This window comes from Hypanus sabinus, chromosome 2, assembly GCF_030144855.1.
Source record: "Hypanus sabinus isolate sHypSab1 chromosome 2, sHypSab1.hap1, whole genome shotgun sequence".
Lineage (NCBI taxonomy): Eukaryota > Metazoa > Chordata > Chondrichthyes > Myliobatiformes > Dasyatidae > Hypanus > Hypanus sabinus.
Window position 1 is genome coordinate 185,650,639 of NC_082707.1, and position 19,636 is coordinate 185,670,274.

The 19,636-nt window shown below is 40.0% G+C and overlaps 1 protein-coding gene and 1 long non-coding RNA gene across 13 annotated transcripts in view; one reads left to right on the top strand and one right to left on the bottom strand.

The window, feature by feature from the left end:
* The window catches only part of foxn3 (forkhead box N3), a 378,764-nt gene extending 364,568 nt beyond the window's left edge, over positions 1–14,196 (top strand). For all 12 annotated transcript variants that reach the window (XM_059961361.1, XM_059961330.1, XM_059961343.1 and 9 more), the window contains 2 exons: positions 7,889–7,997; positions 11,221–14,196. In XM_059961361.1, coding sequence (XP_059817344.1) covers positions 7,889–7,997; positions 11,221–11,767 — 656 coding nt within the window. In that variant the 3' untranslated portion in view covers positions 11,768–14,196. The remainder of the gene's footprint in view (positions 1–7,888; positions 7,998–11,220) is intronic.
* LOC132388976 (uncharacterized) overlaps positions 7,987–19,636 on the bottom strand; it is an 84,921-nt gene continuing 73,271 nt past the window's right edge. The window contains exon 6 of the long non-coding RNA XR_009510398.1: positions 7,987–8,067. This is a non-coding gene — a long non-coding RNA (uncharacterized LOC132388976). The remainder of the gene's footprint in view (positions 8,068–19,636) is intronic.

The window sequence follows — 19,636 nt, forward strand, 5'->3', positions numbered from 1 at the left end:
GCATGTTGCTGTTTTTCTCTGTGGAGTGAAGGAAAATGAGCGGTGTCTTGATAGAGGTGTTTAAGATGATATCGGGCATAGATAAAATGGACAACCAGAGACTTTTTCCCAGGGCAGAATTAGCTACTACTAGGGGGCATGGTCTTAAGGTAAAGTATTTGGGGAATGCCAAATGTGGGTTTTTAACACAGCTTGGTAGGTGTGTGGAATGCCCTGCCAAAGCTGATGGTAGAGGCAGATATGTTTGAGACATTTAAGATACTCAGAGGTAGATGTGTGGATGTTAGAAAAATGGAGGGCTCTACAAGTGGAAATTATTAGACTCATCTATGAGTAGGTTAAAATATTGGCACAAAATCATGGGCAAGGGGCCTGTACTATTCTATTCTTTGTTCTATATTTGAATGGGAGATGTTTATTTTACCTATGAAGTAATGTTTCATAAAAGTACTTACTTCTTTATGAAACTATTTGCATCCAGAATATAACTGATTAAAGTACATTGTGCTAGGATAAATGTAACATCACTAACTTCTGGAGTGTTGATAAAAGATTGCTGATGCAGGTTGCATCCAGGGTTTCATCAGCATTACAAACATCCAGCACAGTGCTGTCAGTTAATTGTACTGAAAAGGAGGAGATTGTATTTCATTCTTTATTTGTGCCAAATATTTCACTCCAGTTAACAGTAGGCACTATTTCAAATTCAGCTTTATGATCATTAGTTTTTAGCTTTGAAAGATATGTACTTTAATAAATGATCAAGTCATAATGGCACATAGTAAGTGATTTTGAATCTGCCACAACACTATATTCTTGATCCATTAGGAGTATATTATACTTTATGGTGTACGACAGTGGTTAAATTACCATATGAGAACAGACTAACAATCCAGACACCTGAGTTCAAATCTCGTTAAATCAGAATCATGTTTATATCACTGACATACGTCGTGAAATATGTTGTTTTGTGTAAGCTGTACAGTGCAATATATAAAAAATACTCTAAGTTACAATAAGAAATATAATAAATAGATAGTGCAAAAAGAGAGTGAAGTATTGTTTGTGGACCGTTCAGAAATCTCATGGTAGGGGGAAAAGCTGTTCTAAAACACTGAGTGTGTGCATTCATGCCTCTGTACCTAATTCCTAATTAGGGCAAGTGTTGTTAATGATGGTCCTTCATAATGTCGTTGTAGAATTTAAATTCAGTTAATAATCTGGAATAAATACCAACTAGTCTGAGCAATGTTGAGTGGTGAAAAGTAATTGATTGTTGTTTAAACCCCCCGGTTCAGGATTTTCTTTGCGAGAACATTCTTAGCCAGCCTGATCCATGTGTTACTCCCAACCCACCCTATGTGGTTGACTCTTAATTGGGACAGGAATGGTATCAAGCTGATGTCAAAGGTCAAGGACATCATGGAAAGAGTGTGTCTGAGACTTTGACAAACTTCTGTTGATGCACAATGAGGAGTCCTCATTGCAATCCAATGCAACCCTCATTGATTGCATTACAACCTGGTATGGAATTACTAATGCCTAAGAACCGAAAAGCCTACAAGAAGTGGTGGTTACAGCCTAGGTATCACAGGAAAAGCACTTCGCACTTTTGAGCACAAAAAGCACTGCCACAAGAAAGCAGCATCCATCATCAAGGATCCCTGCTATCCAGGCCATGCTCTCTTCTCGCTGCTGCCTTCAGGAAGGAGCCTTAGGTCCCACGCCAGCAGGTTCAGGAACAGTTATTATTCTGAAACCATCAGGCTCCTGAACCAACATGGATAACTTCACTCACATCAGCATTGAGCTGATCACTGAACACAACCTCTGGACTCATTGTCAATACTCTACAACTCATGTGCTCGATATTATTTATTTATTTTGTTTCTGTATAGTTTGTCTTCTTTCAAACATTGGTTGCCTTCAAGAAAATGAATCTCAGGGTGATTGGTGATGCATTGGTACTTTGGTACTTTGAACTTTTTAACTTTGAGACCCAAAAACCTTCCATTCACCATTAAGTCAGAACTGGAGATAATCAATTCTTTATGCAATACATCAGCAAGTGAGGCCAATAGATCCAGAAATCCTCAGTCAATCTCCCTGCAAAACAGTTCCAGGCAGAGGTGGGTCATCTCATACCTCCACTGTGTCAATGGGCAGTGCATTAAATTCCCTCACTTCTCCCTGCATGATGATATGATCTGCAGCATCTCTGATGTAAGTTTTAGCTAACTCGAGGTCCAAGTCAAGTTTATTATTGTGTGCGCAGGTACAGTGAAGTACAGACATCATGAAAACTTGTACCACAGGCACACAGGTTCAGAACGACACAGAGAACATAAATTGCACACAGACTGTACATAAATTGTGTAAGATAGTGAGGGGAAAAAGATTGCAGCACAAGACATTGGTGCAAAAACACAATCAGAGACAGGGGCATGGTAGTGCAAGAGGTAGTGTGTGATGTTATGTTGCTGAGGTCGGGTTAGGTTAAGATTATGCAAGGTGGTTCAAGAATCAGTTGGAAAGTACCTAATCCTGAACCAGGTAACGGCCCCTATTTATTTGGGGATTTCTGGCCTAGAGATTAGCAGGAAAATAAAAAAAAGTTTTAATTAATTTTATTTCTCAAAATACTTCAAAGTTGAGTTTATTGTCGTATGACAAGTGCATTGAATATCAGAGACATTTACAAGATTCTAAATAACAGTCATAGATTAGAGATTGGAGAGGTTAGCTTTATTTGTCATGTGTACATCAAAACATACAGTGAAATGCAATATTTGCATCAAGTCAAGTCAGCAAGGGTTATGATGGGGCAGCCTACAAGGGTTGCCATGTTTTTGACGTCACTTGCTGTTTCACCCCCATTTCTGTCTCTTGCCAAAGGCTGCAGGGACCAAATGGGAACAGGACTTTAGTAAACCTTCTTAAATCTACTCCTTACTGAGAACTCGTGTTGCCTGATTCCTAATTTTGAAGGGTCAGCACAGTTGCAGCACACACAAAATGTTGGAGGAATGCAGTGGGTCAAGCAGAATCTATGGAGAGGAAAAAAGGTCAATCTGCCAGGCCGAGACACTTCATCAGGACTGGAAAGGAAGGAAGAGGAAGCCAGAATAAGAAGGTGGGGGAAACCAAGGAGGACAAGCTGGCAGGTGGCGGGGTGGAGGGTGGGGAAGGTAGGTGGGTGGGTAATGAAGTGAGGAGCTGGGAGGTGATAGGTGGAAAAGGTGAAGATGAAGGGATCTGATAAAGGAGAGTGGAATGTGGGAGAAAGGGAAGGAGGGTGGGTACGTGAGGGAAGTGACAGGCAGGTGAGAAGAGAAAAGGTAAGAGGGGAATCAGAATGGGGAACAGAAGAAGAGAGAAGGGGAGTTCAAAGTAAAATTCATCATCAGAGTATATACATAACACCACATATAACCCTGAAATTCTTTTTCTGCGGGCATACTTAGCAAATCTAGAACAGAAACTGTAAACAAACTGTGCAAATGCAGATACAAATAAATAGCAATAAATAATGAGCATGAAATAACAATATAACAGAGCCCTTAAAAGAGTGTAGCTATCCACTTTTGTTCAAGAGCCTGATGGTTGAGGCATAGTAACTGTTCTTGAACCTTGTTGTGTGAGTCCTGAGGCACTTGTAGCTTCTACCTGATGGCAGCATTGAGGAAAGAGCATGGCCTGGGTGGTGAGGATCTTTGCTGATGGAGGCTGCTTTTCTACGGCAACGTTTCATGTAGATGTGCTCAATGGTTGGGAGGGTCTTACCCGTGATGTACTGGGCCAAGGAGGAAAAAAATTACCAGAAGTTAGAGAACTTGATTTTCATACTGTCAGATTGGAGCCTACCCAGGAGGAATATAGAGTGTTGCTCTTCCAACCAGAGAGTGATTCATTGTGGTAGTAAAGCGGGCCATGGACTGGCATGTCGGAATGGGAGTGAGGATTGGAATTAAAATGGTTGGCCACAGCAAAATCCTCCTTCTTGTGAAGGGGGCAAAGTTGCTCAACAAAGCAGTCCCCCAATATACGTCAGGTCTCACCGATGTGGAGGAGGCTGCACCAAGAGCACGAGACATACTAGATGGAGACCCAGAACGTAAGTTAGGCTGGTGATGTGAATCCAGTTTGAGTTGTCCCATTCAGTTCTGTGACATAGTATATTATTTTCCTCACTTGGTTTAAACATCTGCTCCTATTTTTATGTGTGTTCCAACCTAAAAATTTGATTTCAGTTTAATTCCAAAAGAAAATTAATCACCCAAAGGAAATTGTTAGTCAAAATAGAAAGTTGTTGTCTCAGAGGATGACTTATGGTGGATGATGAATGGTCTTCCAACTTGGAGATGTGGGATAAACTCCAGCCCCGGAGGAAAAGATAAGTCTCCTTTTGTTAGTTGTTGCCAACAGTACAAAATGTAAGGCATATTGTGATTTGATTCTGTCTGAATTCCCATTGAATTTCTTCCCTGGTGCAAAAGGTTGGCAGCTAATAATTAACATGCATTCACTCAGTGGCCACTTGATTAGGTACCTCCTGAGTGTATGTTCGTGTTCTTCTGCTGTTGTAGTCCATCTACTTCAAGGCTCGATGTGTTGTGCGTTCAGAGATGCTCTTCTGCACACCACTGATGGTTATTTGAGTTGCTCTCAGCTTTCCATCAGCTTAAACTAGTCTGGCCATTCCCCTCTTACCTCTCATTAACAAGGCGTTCTTACCCACAGAACTGCCACTCACTGGATGTTTTTGCACCATTCTCTGTAAACTCTAGAGACTGTGGTGCATGAAGATCCCAGGAAATCAGCCATTTCTGAGATACTCAAACCACCCTATGTGGCACCAATAGTGGTCAAAATCACCTAGGTCACATTTCTTCCCCATTCTGAAGTTTGTTCTGAAGCACTTGACCACGCCTGCATGCTTTCATGCATTGAGTTGCTGCCACATGATTGGCTGCTTAGATATTTGCATTAAGAGCAGGTGTACAGGTGCGCCAAAAAGTGGCAACTAAGTGTATAGGAATGAACTCTGGTTAAAGGAGAAAGACTATGAGTTCAGTTCTTTCAAAAAAAAGCATATAGCATAGTTTCCAAAAGCTTGCTGGAAGGAATTATTTTCTAGTGTTGGGAGAAGAAATATCTAATTTCTGTGGATTGGAAAGTATTTGACAGAAATTTTGTACATTGTATCTCTTGTGTGACGAGCTCTGTTCAATCTACATTCATTATCTTCATAAATACAAGGAATTCTATAAATGCTGAAAATCCAGATCGACACACACAAAATGCTGGAGAAACTCAGCAGGTCAGGCAGCATAGATGAACATGAATAAACACGACATTTTGGGTGAAGACCCTTTATCAGGACAAGGAGAGCTAGTCTTGGTGTCACTTTTGCTCCTTTGATTTTTCACACTCCCTTTACAGTGAAGTACATTGTTTAGCATCCCTTAGAAACTTTATTGTGGATTTTAGGAAGACTGTTATTTCAAATTCAAATTAGAATTGCAGATTCAGATTTATGTATAACATTTACCTCGAAACATACAGTTAAATGCGTCATTTGTGTTAACAACCAACACAAACTAAGGATGCACTGGACTGGAGTTTATCCCATGTCTCCCAAGTTTGTAGACCATTCATTATCCACCATAAGTCATCCTCTGAGACAACAACTTTCTATTTGGACTAACAGTTTCCTATGGTTGATTAATTTTCATCTGGGGGCAGCCTGCAAGTGTTGTCACACATTCTGGTGCTGGTATATCACACCCAGAATACTCAGCAGAACAACAGAGAGCACAACAAAAACAGCATACCAAGTGACAAAGCAAAACAAATCCCATTCCTCTCTCGTGGATTTGCAGAGACTGGGCCTTTGAAGTCCCCAGGGGACTTGTAAAAATTCATAGACTCAGGGGCTCCAACCATTGGGCTTTGACATCTGCTTTCCAGTTGACCTTCAAGCTTTGATCTTCAGTATTGGCCCAGGACTCACTGATGATGATGAATGAAACCCCAGATGAGGACCTAAAGTCCAGTCTGTTAGTGTAATGCTTTACAGCATTATCGACCTGGGTTCAATTTCCACCACTTTCCATTTGTTTTCCCTGTGACCGCGTGGCTTTCCTCCAAGTGCTCCGGTTTCCTCCCACATTTCAAAGACATAAGAGTTAGTAAGTTAATTGGTTGCATGGATGTAAGTGGGTGGTGTGGGCTCATTGGGCAGATGGGCCTGTAACCATGCTCTATCTCGGAACTCCACACTCTGCGATGATGGGATCGCGAACATCCTCATTGGTTTGCTGGCACAAAGCCCATGCACTGGCCTTCACACGTGGAGCGAAGGCCTAGACTCCAGCCTGTCCTCTCACTCCCCCACATACCTGTCCCTAAACACTAACGTGATCTTTAACTCAGACTTATTTATCACGTAAGGTACATGGAAACATACAGTGAAATGTGTCATTTGCCTTAACGAGGAAGTGAGCTGAGGATGTGCTGGGGGCAGCCGAGAAGTGGCACTCCGCACCCTGGTGCCAACGTAGTGTGCCCAGCATGCTCAGCAGAAGAACACAGAAAACAATGACACAACAACAGCAAAGTGACCTTTATTTGTCACACATACATCGAAACATGCAGTGAAATGCGTCATTTTGCATCGATGATTAACACAAACCAAGGATTGTGCTGGGGGCAGCCCACAAATGGCGCCAACATAGCATGTCTACAACTTGCTAACCACAAACCTGTACATCTTTGGAATGTGGGTGGAAGCCAGAGCACTTGGAAGAAACCCACGGGGACATGGGGAGAACATATAAATTCCTTACAGACAGCAGCAGGAATTGGAACACTGATCTTACAGCTGGTGCTGTAAAGTGTTACACTAAGCACTAGGCCGCCATGACACCTGTGCTGGACAGGGATTTGTGTCACTCTTCTGGTATAGCAGCAGAGTTCAAAGCCAAGTCCAGGAGCAATGAATTTAACACTTTAGGCACTGCTCTAATAGAGAATTTACTCTGGTGTAAGCAGTGTAGCAGTTTTACTAATTTTGTTAAAATTAAATGAGCACTGATCAGGAAAATCCTTCAGAGAACTTTAGTACATTAATTCAAGTCTACACTTCGCACAGAGACTGAACACTTCTTTCAGTAATGTCAAAATCAGAACTAATGCACAGATAACTATTGACAGTACGTCAATTAACCTGGATGCTGAACAATAAATAATCTCCAAGAGCCTGAAGTACAGTGCGGACTGAGATTGAAAATACAATTCATTTCTACAAAAGTTAAAATATTTGTATTCAATCTGATATTGTCTCATATATTTAGATGAAAGACAGCCTGAATACAGTGAATGTTAGGAAAGTAATATTACATTTGCTGGAGGGCAAGAGAATGAGGGGACATCTTTGAGGGACACAACATTTTGAGGGGTATAAATAGGGTGAATGCATGCAGACATTTTCACGAGCTTGGGTGAGACTGGATCTAGGTGTCGTGGGTTTCGGGTGAAAGGTGAAATATTTAAGGGGAATTTCTTCACGCAGAGGGTAATGGCAATATGGATCGAGCTGCCAACAGAAGTGGTAGATGCAGGTTCAATGGTAAAATTTAAAGATGCATGGTGCTTGGCTGTGGTCCGGGTGCAGGTAGATGGCATTGGACAGGCTGGCCTAAACAAAATGGGCTGAAGCATCTGTTTCTGTACTCTAGTGATCTATGACCCTGAAGCAAACGCATAGACATTTTTGCCTCTAATGGGAGTGTGTCAATGGAATTAACTCCATTCAGTTCTGTTCATGAGAACTTGATTTCATGTTGCTGTGAATTCCTCTGTAATGCTGTAGTCTTCTGTTTTCCAGATGCTGTGGGAGTTATGCCAAATGGAGGTCGTGCGTACAGTCGAGGGTCGTTCATGGGGATGAAACCACTGCCGATGAACACCATTGGAAGCATGGCAGCTGCCGTAAGGTAATCAGCATCTCAGTACATCGTCAGTCTCCTGATCTCCCCTGCGATTCCAAAACTGCACCTGGCAACACTAAAACAACAAAAGATTCAGGGTGTAAATAAATTGTCTTGAAGCACTAATTGGTAGAAGTTTGGGGGAGTTTGCCACTGAAAACTAATCATGTTCAATTTCTCCCACAGCTACAAATTTTATGCCTGTCTAGTTGGAAAAAGTTGCTTTGGATGCCTGATATATTTAAAGTCAAACATTGTTTGTATCTTAAAATACTACTTCTAATGAATATTTTTCCATACTCAGTACTATAAAAATAAATAAGTTACTAATAATGTTTTTTTTCCATTTTTAATTTGCTTCATTTAGCACTTATTTACCAAAATTGAATAGTATTAAAAGCCAACAGAGTCAAGGAGCAGTACAGCCCAGAAACAGGCTTTCGGCCTATCTCCTCTGTGCCAGACAGTTCTCCTCCCAATCCCAACACACAGATCATAGCTCTCCAAGCCTCTCCCATCTATGTACCTATCCGAACTTCTCTTAAACATTACAATCAATCCCGCATCTGCCTCTTCTTCTGGCACTTCGTTCCACACTCAGACCATCCTGAGTGAAGAAGTTCCCCCTCATATTCCCCTTAAATATTTTGCTATACGCCTATAAGATCACCCCTCATTCTCAGCCTCCAGGGAAATAAAAGTCCTAACCTATTCAACTTTTCCCTATATCTCAGATCCTCACGTCCGGCCAATGACCTTGTGAATTTTCTCTGCACTCTTTCAAACTTATTGGTTTATCTTTCCTGTAAGTAGGTTACCAGAACTGCACACAATCATTTCGATGAGCATAAAGATTAGCCTTAACACGATGGACCAAAGGCCCATTTCTGTGCTGTACATCTCTGTCTCAGAGATAGTCGTTTATCTATTCACCAGACATTAGTAGTTGGTGTCTTTGTCATCTGCTGACTCATACTCACCCCAACACTCCACTCAGGGTTGTTCCAGAGGCACCAAAAGAGACCATTAATCCAAATTGCATAGGAGCAGAATTAAACTATTTGGCCTATTAGCTATTCTCCATCATTCAATCATGTCTGATTCATTACACTCTCAACTCCATTCTCTTGCCTTGTCCCCACAACTTTTGACACCCTTATTAATCAAGAACCTATCAGCCTCCACTTTAAATATACCCAATGTCGTGTATTCCAGAGATTCAGCACCCTCTGTCTTGTAATTTATTTTTTTATTGAAGTTCATCATCAAACAAATTCCTCCACCTCTGTTCTAAAGGGATGACCTTGTCTTCTGGGGCAGAGTCCTGGAGGATGATAAGCAAATAGAGTGGACTGCCAGACACTTTCCCCAGGGCTGAAATGGCTAATGTGAGATGGCATAACTTTAAGGTGATAAGAGAAATGTATAGGGAGGATGTAAGAGGTAGGACTTCTAAACAAAATGCCATGGCTGCATGGAATCTGCCAGGGTAGAGGCAGATACACTAGGGACATTTATCTAAGCACATGAATGATAGAAAAATGGAGGGTTATGTAGGTAGGAAGGGTGAGATTGTTAAAAGGTTGGCACAACATTGTGGGGTAACGTTCTATTTTCTAAATAATGAGCATTTCATGTAAATTATTTTAATTGCATTAACAGTAACCTAAAAACCAGAATTGAAATTCTGTTTCTACGCCTTATGGTAATTGAATCAGGTTTATTATCACTGACACTTGACATGTGTCACAAAGTTAGGGATTTTGTGGCAGTAGTACAATGCAGTACATAAAAAATTACAATAACAAACTTAAAACTAAGTATGTAGCACAAAAACAGAGCAACACACACAAAATGCTGGAAGAACTCAGCAGGCCAGGCAGCATCTATAGACAAAAGTACTGTCAACATTTCCTGCTAAAGGGCCTAGGGCCAAAATATCAACTGTACTTTTTTCCCCATCTACACTGCCTGGCCTGCTGAGCTCCCCCAGCAGTTTGTGTGTTATTCGAATTTCCCGCATCTGCAGTTCTTCTCTTGTTCGTGCAAAATAGAGAGATTGGGTTCATGGACTGTTCAGTTATCTGATGGTGAAGGGGAAAAAATCAATTTCATCCTCCCCCAGCTGTCATTAACAGGTGAGTGGCATACAGTGCAGTTTAAATGTATCTATGGTCTTCCCAAGCACATTTCTGGGGTTGCTCTTCGTGCTGTGAATGTACTGTGCCTGGGAGGTGGGAGGCCATCTACAATGCATCAGGGAGCCTGATTTAAATGAATGGTTATAGCAAAAGGTTTCTCAGAACTCTGGATGTCAAGCATAAAGAGGAGTCAAGAAGACATGACATTTATAGTTTTTACCAGGACATGCAGAGAACGAGAGACATAGGAGATTGGAATCTGTAGCAACAGTTTCCAGGCTGGAAACTGTTGTGAATAAAAAGGCACAGATCATTGACAAAGAATTATTATTTTTCTTTGTTTAGAGCCAAGAAGATTCCCATTCAAAGTGAAGCGTACAAAACAGTTGGGACTGGAGACTTCTCAACTCCAGCTGCTGTCATTCATTCAAATTTATTTATCACATGTACATTGAAACACTTAGTGAATTACATTTGCACTAACAACCAACACAACCTAAGGATGTGCTGGGGTCAGCACCACATATTCTGACACAAGTATAGCATATCCACAATGTTCAACACAACAAGAGTAACCGCAGAGAAACAAAATAACTCACAGCAAAACAAGCCCTTTACCACCCACCCACACAAACAAACCTCTAACCCCAAGACAGACCCCCTCTGGGTCTCCAACCTCCAATCCTTGGCACCAAACTCACAGACATTGGGCCTCCGACCTCCGGCCACACCAGCCCAGGGGCTCTGATTACTGAGGCAGACCAACAAGTTGCCATTTGTCTTTGCAGAGGCAACTTAGAAACTCATATTTTTGTTGGATTGTTTTGCTTTCTAACAATTTAAAATTGCTTATAAGGATACCACCCTTGGATAGAACTTTCCCATGAGCAAAGGGAGATCCTAAAATCTAACCTTTTCCCATGGAAAGATTTCAGAAGCACTGCCAATTGGGAAAGTGCAGACTAGCATTCCCACTAGTACATTTAATTCTATGATTACATTGTGCAACAGTACACATTTGTTGAACATATTACTGTGTGGCTCTTTAATGAGCTAACTGGCCTGTCTTTTATTTTAAACTCCTTCAGGAACGGAATTGTGAACTGTCGGATGCGAAATGACAGCGAACAATCCTGTGGCTCCCCGGTCGTCAGCAACGACCCTAAAGATGACCACAACTACAGCGTGGCAAAATCTTCCAATCACAGGAGTACATCCCCGACCAGCGACTCGACATCCTCTTCCTCCGCTGACGACCACTATGAGTTTGCCGCGAAGGTCAGCCACAATGGGAGTGAGGGCAGCGAAGGCAGCTACCACAGCCACGAGAGCTACAGTGAGACAGAAGATGAGGAGAGAAAAAACAAAAAGGAAACCAAGGATTCCTTAGCTGACAGTGGGTACTTGTCTCAGCACACAAAACGACAACACCTGGCAAAAGCAAAAAAACACGCAACTGAAACACTGCCACTTAAAAAGAGGCGTACGGAGAAACCGCCAGAGAGCGATGACGAGGAGATGAAAGAGGCAGCAGGTTCTCTCCTGCACTTGGCAGGGATCCGCTCGTGTTTGGATAACATCACAAACCGCACTTCGAAAGGGCAGAAAGAGCAGCAACATTCAGCAAAAAATTAAGACTAATGCACAGCCTCTTTAAGAATTGTTGGCAGAAATTTATTTTCTTTCAGCACGTCAGGTGAATTATAATGATTTGTGGCAATATCAGCAATCACTTTGTTTTCCTATTTTAAGCCCCCTTGAGTTTTTATATAAATATATATGAAAATAATTTTGTTTAAGGAGATTGAAGCCATAGCAGAACTTTTACTGACACTCAGCTAATTTGCAAAAGCTTTTCATTGACTGATAACAAAAGCCAAAATCACTGCACCTCTCTCTCTCCCTTTCTCTCTCTCTCTCTCCCTTCCCCTCTCCCCCCATACTTTCTCTCTCTCTTTTCACCCCTCCATTATTTCAGTCTGATTACACAGGTGCATGCAGGACTCATGCTGATACCTATGGAGTTTGCATTGCGATTCCTGCGATGCTCTAACAAGACGGTGACAGACTGCTCAGGTTCAGCTTTACTGAATGACAGCCAGCCCGAGCGGGAAAGCGCAAGTCATGGCAACTGGATAAAATGGAAGCAAAATAATGTGTGCCACTTAAGACCGCGATGGATCCAACTGCACTTAGAATACCAGAGACCTAGTCCTTTTGACTATGGAGCAGATGACTGCCGTGATTATCAGAGAAAGCAAAACAAAAAATGGGAAAACTGTCTAAAGCAAGAAAAGAGTCCTGCTCTTGGCCAATTTCATATTTTTTTTGTCTTCTCAAACCACACACACACACACTCACACACTCATACTCTCACACACACACACACACACACACTCTCTCCTCACACACTCACATGCACTCTCACCTCACACACACTCACTCACTCACACACTCACTCACACACTCTCACGCACACACACACTCTCACGCACACACACTCTCATACACACCACACTCTAAGCCATATGCCTGATGGACGGCACTACGTGCAAAGAGAAAGAAAATACACCGCCTTTTTGAAACTGCCTGAGTGATGTGAGAGCAATCAAGTCTTGCAAAGATGTTCATAATCAAGCGATAACAAGTTAGCGATACTAATCCATTCTGACAGATCAGAATGTTAAGCCTGGCCACAATGAAGAAGACAGCAACAAAACAAAAAGCTCTAAAACCTGCCAATAGTATTATTCTGAAACAGAATTGCTTAACAGTGATATCGGTGAGCTCTTCCACTGCCCTGGAACTGAAGTAAGCAGTTTCTCTCTCTCAGTCAGGATATGTGTAGAATAAAAGATTTTGGAATATAACCGACTTAGCCAGCAGGATTATCCAATCCATGTTGCATGGGTTCTTTGAACAAAAACGTTGTTTTTTATTCAAAGACAATAAAAGAGTTCATGTAAGGTAAATAATGTATTTAGCATGAGCATGAATTATTTTCATATAAATATAGAAAATAGAGAAAAGGCTATGCCTCTAATTTTTAAGCCCTTAGGCCTAGATTTTTTTTTGATGCAGGTGATAAGGTTTAACCTTTTTTTCAGGGAAAAAAAACTGACTGTTGGGGAACTTACACTGCAATATGAAGACTTCACATTTCTGGTAGGGCTTGGATGGTTGAAAATACTGCCTTGTCTGCACATTTTGGGCCCCCAAAACAGTATTGTTAAATATAAATGCTAGTAACAATACCACTAAACACGGTCTGCCAGTACAGGGTAAGGAGGGTAGTGGGGTGGGAGGGGGGAATAAGTCTCTGTTCTCACCAAGTCAGTAGTGAGTGTGCATGAGTATCTGTTCTCCTTAAAATTATCTGCTAAATATTGGGGTAGAGTGATGTATTGAATATCAATATCATATATTGGCAATGCATCCTAAAACAGCACCTAGCAGTGCTGGTCATTATAGCAATCAGACATAACTATCTTAATCAGCTTGTTTTGATCCTCAAATCCTGTTTTCTCAGATTTTAGGTGAGTAGACAAAGCCTAAAAGTGCAACATTATTTTGGCAGTGTTGAATTCCTAATCATTTAATTGACATCTCCTATGGCAGAACTCAAACGAAGAAACAGCCCAAGTGGTCAGAAAGTCACACTGCTTGTTGGTCAAATCTGCTGTGACATTGCCTCAAAATCCAGTGACTGACCACCCCCTCCCATGTTCGATCCTCAGTTGTTTGACCAAAGAAACACTGCAAAAGGCAAAAGTCCATTTATCCTTTTGTTGGGGAGGGCCTTTGTAGGTCAAAATCTAAAAATGTATACTAATATTGATCATAAAGTTAGCAGCCATTATAAAAACAACAATTGGTTAGAATTGTAGTTGTTCATAGGCATAAAAAGGGGAAGGGGGAGAGTGCCAATTTTCCTTCTTAAGCAGGCATCATCTCGGGGCTACGTTCATTTAAGGGGCTGAGCCATTGTGACCAGGATGTCAAGTAAATATATTGTGGTTTTGATTTTATAATTGGCTCATTAAAGATTGGGTGAATTATTTCAATTATGGATTCTTTGTGCAAATATGTGATCTTATTGTTAAGGATTTAGAAATCATGTATATTAATGTCCCAAGGCAGGCAGAAATCTGCAACGCTATAACAGTGAAAGACTTGAAATTAGAGAATGGAAGTGATAACTAAGACATGTTTTAATCCTTGTAGTAATAAATTTAAGTGAAAGGCTGATGATCAAGAACAACCTACCAGCACTACTTGTTTGGTAACTGCATGCATCCCCCTGGATAAAACTAGCCATCTGTTGGATAGGGTTGGAGGCTAGATTCTAGTATGCAAAAAGCAGAGGTGATTTCTCATCCCAAATTAATCTGAGAGAAAAAATTGTTAATATCAGCTTTGAGGTCAGAATCGCTCTCCTGTCGTGCTATTTGGCACTTAACCCGATGAATAGCTTTCCCATGCTAATTGTGGTTTCAATTTGAAGTATGTAATTTATTCAAGGCATCGAGGTATCTTTTTCTGTTGCATTAGATTCTGAGGCAAAGACAGGTTGGGTTTAAAGGAATGATACGCTAGGAATCTTCATGGTAAAGCTTCCTTTTCCACAAGATCCCCAGAATACATAAACAAATATACAGTATGTGGTAGAGTTACGTGACACTGCAGTTGGACACATGCAGCTCTGGCCAAGTAGTTAAAAGGCATGAAAGAACATCAGAGATTAAGAAAGAAAACCATGGAAACAGGAATCTGAATGAAGATGGAAAGATGTTTAATAGTTAGTCAGCATTTCAGAAAGGAAGCCAGAGGTACACGTGAATTACAAGGGTAAATGCAACCTCTCCAAAATGGTCATTTGTATTTCTTTTTGAGATTTTGATGAAGCTATAGGTTTTAAATGCTTCTTACTATCTCCCACTTTACTAAGAGTTTTAACACACATTATGCTTGTAACTTTGCTTTGCAATTCAGAACAATTTGTGTGCAAGTTTTTTGAAATCCAGGTGATAGGGCACTGGGAGCTGATGGGTCTATCAAACTAAAGTTATCTAGAATGCTTGGTATTCTAAGTTCATTCTACTGGGTAGATGCATTGGAGTCTAAGGTTGCCATGGTTACATCTACGTAGACTGGGTCCTAAACATGGGCTTTGATTAATTTTGAACTGGGAGTCAAATTGTGTGTTGTCTATTCTTGCCTTTGTAGGGTTACTGGAAAATCCTGGGTATATGCAAAAAAATAGATAAGTTCCTACATTACTAATTATTGCTGATTTTGCTATATTTAGTGGCTGAAGCAAAGCCATTAATGTAAAGCAAATGACACAATCTCTGAAATAGGATTGTGAAAGGAAATCAGGGCACCAGATCTTGAAGGCCCCAATAGGTAAACATGAGTATTGCTGGTCCACTTCTAAAATACCAGCCACAGAGTGTTGTAGGATTTCTTCACAAATCACCTAGAAGTCAGCCTTATGTTTAGCCTTTTGGATAATCATCTTCTGAAAAGTCTTCAAGAAACAAATGCTATTTTAGTACTACACTGAAATCTTGAAGGGAGCTGGAGCATGATTGGTGTGCTTACCTTCAAGTAAGGTGAAGACCCAATCATTGAAGCTTAACCAAACCATGAATCGCCCATTTACTGCAAATTTTGGCCTTCATCAGATCCTGGTGAAGTGAAAATTCATCACTCTGCTCCTAGTTTTATAAGAAAACAAAATTGGTCAGGAGTTCCATTCCTGATCACCAGTCAGTAACTTCAGCTGATACTGTTAACACAATTGCATGGCAATTAGGAACTCGGTTCTCAACTGCGATTTCATCCCTCTAAATTCTTCCAAAATGATCAGGTTCTGTGGAACCTCAAATGATTACTTTGCTTCAGGGTTAAACACTGCCTGCGTTGCCAGGAATGCTATGAGGGGGAAAGATTGCAGTCTGCAAAAAACTATCAGTTAAAACTCTCAGACACCTTCGTAAAGTGGGTGAATGTTAAGAATCATTTAAGACATTGGGTCTAATGAAGCCTACTTCAATTGCAGTGGAGATGCATGTCTGCAAGTTTAAGTGGGTTAGTTGCTTAGAGTACTTTCTATATTGTCCTTCTACCACTTTGGAAAAGTTCAACTACCAGATGCCATCCCACTGGAATTTTAGCATCAGAAATTTGCCACATTGGAAATTTAAAGTATGATTCTGTAAAAACTTCCATGTACTGTGGTGAACAAGGGCAGGCAGTGTTCAAAATCATGCTTCAAGTTCCAATATGAAGAGCAAACAGTAAATAACTAAGGACGTGCCAGGTCCTCCTCCTGAAAGGTTCATCAAATCAATTTTCATTTATTTGCCATTATTAAACTAATTAAAACAAACAGTAATATTGGTATTAGAGTGCTTTATTTGTACAGTATGTTCAGATTCATACCCCAAGTCTTTGCCAAAAATGGTAGAAAATTTAACAGAATTTACAGAATGGTTATAACAAGGGAGAAGTATTAAGTTGGTACTGGGTCCCTCCAAGAACAATCCAGCATGCTGCATTGTCCCACTTTTTGCCAAAAGATTTCCAGTTGTTGCCTTTCAGATGTACCCTGCTCTATTGAATGCTACTATTGAACCTGCCACCACTACAACTTTTGATAGTGTATTTCATACCGTGACCACTAGTGCTTAAAGATATTTTCCTTTGTCATTTTTGCTTTTTTTTTTGCCAATCACACCCTCTCTGTCTTCACCCATTCTGGCAATGGGAACAGTTTTTCTCTCATATATACCCTACCCGAAAATACATCCTGGTGCATTGTGGTTGTAACATCGGTTGCAGTTCCTACCTTCCAATTCTGAATAATTCAAGGAAAGAGTGATGCTTCCTTCCAGGGAATAAGTAGACAGCTAGGATTTTTATTGAATTATAGGATATTATTATCACTGATGACAAGACTATAATAATAACAACATGCCAAAAGTCAGCAGTTAACATACAAGGAATATTGTGTTACGTTGATGATGAATTGGCAGGGTGTCATGTTAAAATTATGGTACAATCATAAAGTGGGTAGACAGGAAAATGATTAAATCAATGATCTGTACTATTTAGGTCAAAGAGGATTAACGTAGTCAAATAAAATAGAAATAATAGAAATAGAATAAAATAGAAAGACAGTATCAAACAGTGAAGGTGGATTTAAAGAGGATCAAATTTAATACCTGCAAGTAATCGCCCTTGAGAAGGTGATGGCGAGACTCATCATTGAGTCTCTGCAGTCCCCATTGCAAGCCAAGTACCAAAAAAAAACTTTTAATAATTTATTAGTTTGAACTAAATGCTGTCTATCCCAAAACAAGAAAAGACTCTGTTATTAGTATAATTTTAGGACCTCAGGCTGGTTAATTGTTGCTATATGTGTGCTATCTTTAGACATCTTCAATAATTACACCATAGATCCATGAAGTAGTCTTCTAGCTTCTTCTGTAGATCTGGAAATGATCATTGACCTCTGCTTTTTGCAATAAGAAACTGGCTCCTTCTTGCTGTGACTTCTGTTTGGGAGAAAGAAAAACAAAAAAATGTAGATTTCTGCCTTTTAGTTGGTAATCTTTCAGTGAAGTTATCCTTGGTAATTCAGATACTCCACCTTTATTTTAAACCAGACTCCAGGTTATCATGAGGTGGAGCATGTCATTAGTCATCTGATAACATACAAGGAATGATGATGAATCGGCAGGATATTGTGTTAAAATAATGGTACAATCATAAGGGGGGGTACTCTTGGAAAAATATTAATGTTCTGTATCACCTGGTTCAAAGAGGATTAATGTGGTCAAATAAAACAGAAACAATGCAAAGGAATGACAGTATGAACAATGAAGGTGGAATTAAAGAGTGTGAAATTGTCACTTTAAATATGTTTTGCAATTCTGCATCTTTATGTGAAAGATAACTTCACTCAAAGACCAAGTACTGTATCCAACGTAATTAGTCTACCTTCATGGTGATTTGAAAGACCAATTTTGTTTACTTTGATAATTAATAATCTATAAACTGCCAATATTTTGTTTCACGAGAAATATATTGAACTTTTGAATAGTTTTCTTTTCACAATGTGAGCAGTCAGAAGGCACGGGCAATCAACCAACCTTCAAGAAATATGTCAAAGTCAACACAGAGGCATATTTGCATTCTACATTTCCTTGATGTTTAATCATTTTGCCAAAGACAAAATCATCAATTGTAAATATCACTTGTCCATATATGAGAAACAAACTTTCCTTGAACCTACCATAAAGTTTCTGTGATGTATTGTCTTCCAATTGCAATAAAAAATTACAAGTTGCATCAATTGAAAAGAAAGGCCTCATCAATTGGATTATTGTGTCATCAGTAGCCCTGGCAAATTCAATGTTGATTGCTGTCAGATTTAGTCAAACAAATAATGATAAAATGTTTTATCTTGGCTAAATGCTGGATAAATACAACTTTTATTGTTACACTGTTAGGATTCAGAAACCCACTGGGAAGGCCTCATTAAAATCTGATGAAGAACAATTGAATGTGATTTGTAAGTACTTGGGTAACATGTTGCCATTTAGACTCAGTTGGACGGGTGAGGAGAGGGCCATGTAAATTGTCAGCCTGTTAGCATTGATGGGTAATGTTGAAAAATATAAAAGCAGTACTGCTATGTTCCAGTATAGTAATTTATAAACATGATATAATGCAGGAGCATTACTGGACTGCTGCGTGCCTTAGATCTAGATTAATAATCAGACAGTTACAGAGTTTGGCAACTACTTTTGTGTGTTCCATCTGTTTTCTATTATGATTGGATTAAATGTACATTTTTGAGTGCTCTGCTGACTTAAAGCAGCATTCATTCCTAGTTTCCTTTGTCACGCATTCTTCAAGTCACACAGAATCTGCATTTTGATGGAGTTTTGAACTTGAAAAATGGAAACAAATGTTCTTTGGTAAATTAAATGAAAATGCTGATTCGACCTCGCATTACCATTAGATAGAAATTCGTTCCAGTCAGATGTAGGACCTCACGAAGTTTTCTATTTTGTGGATGTGCCACATTGAATTCAGCAACACTTCTTTTACCAATAGCTGTTTATTAAAACTACTCTGACACATGCATCAGTTTTGGTAAATTCAAAGTTTATTCCACTAGGACAAGTTATAGTGATTAGCATCAAGCTGATTCATGTCAGTAAAAACCCAGCTGGTCCATAGGTATCCTTCAAAAAGAAGTTGAAAACTGCCTAACACGATTATGTGACAGTCTTTAGTAGTCAGATCTTTATAATTGTGTAAACAATTGGCCTAATGTAGAACCATGCCAAGGTACCAACTCATCGTCTTTCATTGACCATCCGGGACTAAACAAAACACACCCAGGTTGTCATCTGAGTATTGTTCTCAGACAAACATAATTTAATCTCTACTCCAAAAGACAATTAAGTAGAATGTTGATTGTCTCCT